The sequence below is a fragment of the Cebus imitator genome, unplaced genomic scaffold, assembly GCF_001604975.1.
Source record: "Cebus imitator isolate Cc_AM_T3 unplaced genomic scaffold, Cebus_imitator-1.0 Scaffold394, whole genome shotgun sequence".
NCBI lineage: Eukaryota > Metazoa > Chordata > Mammalia > Primates > Cebidae > Cebus > Cebus imitator.
Window position 1 is genome coordinate 1,387,910 of NW_016107709.1, and position 4,179 is coordinate 1,392,088.

A 4,179-nucleotide genomic window follows, 5' to 3' on the forward strand; every position below is an offset into this window, starting at 1 on the left:
TGTTGACCAGGATGGTCTCGATCTCTTGACCTAGTGATCCACCTGCCTTGACCTCCCAAAGTACTGGGATTGTAGGCGTGAGCCACCGCACTGGGCCATATTTCCTAATTTTATGAAGGGAAATGATTTATTTATGTGAGCTCCATCTGGTTGTTACAATCAGAAGGATAAGAAATGAAAGGCAAATGATACATAAGCAGTGCGATAGGCTTTGCATCAGGCAGTCTTGGGTGTGAATACTGTAATAGCTCTGGACATTTGGTTTTCTTTGTAAAAAGAAATTTTAAAAGGAAATTACAATCCCAGAGAACAAAGTTAAGACTCTGAACCAAAGGTTTTATTTGCTCCTTCAATAATTCCCACACTCTCAGAAGAGAAATCTAGATGCCTGCCAGTTATGGGACAAAATAGACATGTATTGTACTTGTTAGATCAATACTTCTTGAGTTGGTTCTTCCTTAAAGGATTCGCCTTCCTCATACTCCACTGGGAGGCCACCTAAAAAACTTTCGCGCCATCTGTCATGATGCTGTTGTGACAGATGATGTAATTAGGTGACTGACAGCGGAAGCACAAAAATCAGACATAAGATGATTTTCAGAATCAGGTAGGATTTTTTTAGGAGAGAATACATGAGGGGGCCTATTTGTCAAGTGAGTAAATCCCAAACACTATATGATACTCATATTCTACTATATGTTACAATTTTAGCAGCTTATAGTAACTTATATTGATAAATGGACTGTCTCCTCTTAATATATTACCTTTTGTTAGAATTCATCTCGAGGTTTGGTTACAGAGGTGATGAAAAGGGAAATATTTTGCAATAGAAACCAGAGCAAAGGTATAAAGGCAATTTCTAATTTATTGTTGTTGTTTTCTAAAGTCATTTTTTTGAGAATTTAAAGTACGCTTCCAATGGAAAAATGTTATAATACAGAAAATTCCCAGGCTAACCCATACAATTTTACTTATCTTGTGACATGTATTAAATATTTTTCCTAGAGCCTTAATTCAGCTATACCTAACCACCATGTATAAAAAATAAGTAGATACATTGCGGTATTCAAATTGGGAATATTGCCCTGGCGGAAGGAGTGGAGATGGCTCTGGGTTTCTTCCTGTGGTGGGATTTGGATTGGAGACGATGCAGACTTTTGGCAGCAGCACCACAGTTCTCTAGGTGTTCTGAACTGGGAAGATGGGGAAACGGGAACATTTTTTGGGCTGTGTCTGTGCTGTGTTTTAAGAGCTGAGATGTTTTCCATGCCTTCTTTTGGTTTCATTTTTGAATACTACTTTCCATAAGTGAAGATAGAAGAGTTGTCCAGAAGATAAGACGCTGTGTATGTTCTGAAAGAAGTATTTGTCTGTGAGGCACAACAGTATTGTTAAATTAATTTTGACCTTTGTTTGAGGGGAGCATTTTCCAGTGATTGGCTATTTTAAGAGTGCCTATTTAATAACCCCTTTAAAAGCATTTAGAGTAACAGGATAAAATTAGACTTGTAAAATATCATTTTTTTTGTTGCTGGTGGGGGAATCACTTGCAAGGTCTATACAAGTCTGCCTATGTACTCTCTGGATCGAATATTTGCTGGATTTAGGACACGAAGTCAGACACTGTTGGGTCACATAGAAGAACAAGATGAAGTCCTCCATTGCCAATTTTCTGATAACAGTGATGATGAAGAATCAGAAGGCCAAGAGAAATCTGGAACTAGGTATGTTAAATATACAGTGATTTAATAAACATTTAGAATTATATGATGCAATAAATAGAGAAGTGTAGGTTTTTTACACTGGAGTATATCTTTTCCGTTTAATATAAGAGTAGATAACTTTTGCTAAAAGTACTATCATCTAATATGTTATGAAAATAATATTTGAATCCAAATCATCAGACTTATAATTGAAAAATAATTTTGCGTTTGCTTTCAGAGCTTTTATAGTAATTAGATTCTAATATTCAGAGGAATTTTTTTTTTAATTTCCCTATTCATCTGCCACAATTTCAACAAACACGACTTTTCTACTGGATTCAACATAGGGAGGCATCCTTTTATTTTGAGTAATAATAGTAAAATTCTGTTTATAAATGTAATTAATAATTTTTTAACATTGCTGTCACTTTTTTGGGGAAACTAATTTGAGGGCAGATTAGAAAATGCTAGCACATAAGTTAACTTCCTGATTTTTTTTTTTAGATGTAGAAGTCATTCATGGATTCAGAAGCCAGACTCTGTTTGTTCCCTTGTTGAATTGAATGATACTCAGGATGAAACACAAAAGTCAAATTTGGAAAATGAAGGTACATAGATTTTCGTAAAGAATTTTAGACCTGGCCGGGCGCGGTGGCTCAAGCCTGTAATCCCAGCACTTTGGGAGGCCGAGGCGGGTGGATCACGAGGTCAAGAGATCAAGACCATCCTGGTCAACACGGTGAAACCCCGTCTCTACTAAAAATACAAAAAATTAACTGGGCATGGTGGCGCATGCCTGTAATCCCAGCCACTCAGGAGGCTGAGGCAGGAGAATTGCCTGAACCCAGGAGGCGGAGGTTGCTGTGAGCCGAGATTGTGCCATTGCACTCCAGCCTGGGTAACAAGAGCGAAACTCCGTCCCAAAGAAAAAAAAAAAAAAAAAAAAAAAAAGAATTTTAGACCTAATGGTTATAAGATATTTACCTTTTTCCTCAATTGATAATTAAGAAACATCCAGGAATCCTCAAAGACCAGAACTAGGTACAAATGCATTCCTGGTTGGTTGAACTTCTTTTATGTTCTCTGTTTTAACCTCTTTCAGTCTTTTTACTCTTTAATAAAAAAGTTTCTGTCAGTTAATTATGGCTAGAGATATAGGCTAACTCCCTCAAAATAAGGATTTTTATATTCAGACCTGAATTGATATGCTTTGTACTCCTGATGACTTTAAAATACAGTGTAAGTAATTGTAGTGTGTCTGCTCCTTCACTAACATCAATGATGTATTTGGCTTTAGAGTCCAGTTAGTATACTGGGTGCTGGTAATGTTTTAGTACACAACTGCTAAGAATTTTTATGCATCAGTAACAGCATCAAAAACATTTATGAGCCAGGCATAGTAGCTCATGCCTGTAATCCTAGTGCTTTGAGAGGCTGAAGTGGGAGAATTGCTTGAGGCCAGGAGTTTGAGACCAGCCTGAGCAACATAGTGAGATCTTCTCGCTACAGAAAATTAGCCCAGCATGGTGGTGCATACCTATGGTCCCAGCTACTCAGGAGGGAGGCTGAGGTGGGAGAATCACTTGAGCCCAAAAGTTCAAGGCTGCAGTGAGCTGAGATCACACCACTGTACTCTAGTCTGGGTGACAGAGCGCCTGTCTCAAACAAACAAACAAACAAAAAAAGCAAAAAAGAAAGCTACTACTACCCTTTAGTTTTCAAAACATTTTTATTTATTTATTTATTTATTTATTTATTTTTTCGACAGAGTCTTGCTCTGTCACCCAGGCTGGAGTGCAATGGTGCAGTCTCGGCTCACTGCAACCTCCACCTCCCGAGTTCAAGTGATTCTCTTGCCTCAGCCTCCCGAATAGCTGGGACTACAGGTGCACGCCACCACACCCAGATAATTTTTGTATTTTTAGTAGAGATGGGGTTTTACCATGTTGGCCAGGCTGGTCTTAAACTTGTGACCTGGTGATCTGCATGCCTCAGCCTCCCAAAGTGCTGGGATTACGGGTATAAACCACTGCGCCCAGCCGGCAGTAGTAGATTTTAACTCATCTCTCTTGGCCAATGTGTGGTTGACTCACAAAAAATAAGGGAATAGTGAATATAAATAACATGGTAAGTGCTACACTTTAAAAATATAGAGCATCTCTTTAAGAACTTATACATAGCTTAATGAGCCAAAAATTTAAGTATAATGAAAATAAATTTCAAAATTTAAAAATGATAAAGGTAAGTGCTACTTAAGCAGCCATGCTTGAGCTGTTTCTTCTATGATAGTTCTTTTTTTTTTTGAGATGGAGTTTCACTCTTGTTACCCAGGCTGGAGTGCAATGGCACGATCTCAGCTCACCACAACCTCCGCCTCCTGGGTTCAGGCAATTCTCCTGCCTCAGCCTCCTGAGTAGCTGGGATTACAGGCATGCACCACCATGCCCAGCTAATTTTTTGTATTTTTAGTAGAGAC

The 4,179-nt window shown here is 38.3% G+C and overlaps 1 protein-coding gene across 1 annotated transcript in view; it reads left to right on the forward strand.

Moving 5' to 3' along the window:
* KIF27 (kinesin family member 27) overlaps positions 1 to 4,179 on the forward strand; it is a 77,945-nt gene that overhangs the window by 29,161 nt on the left and 44,605 nt on the right. The window contains exons 6-7 of the mRNA XM_017508526.2: positions 1,555 to 1,724; positions 2,208 to 2,317. Coding sequence (XP_017364015.1) covers positions 1,555 to 1,724; positions 2,208 to 2,317 — 280 coding nt within the window. The remainder of the gene's footprint in view (positions 1 to 1,554; positions 1,725 to 2,207; positions 2,318 to 4,179) is intronic.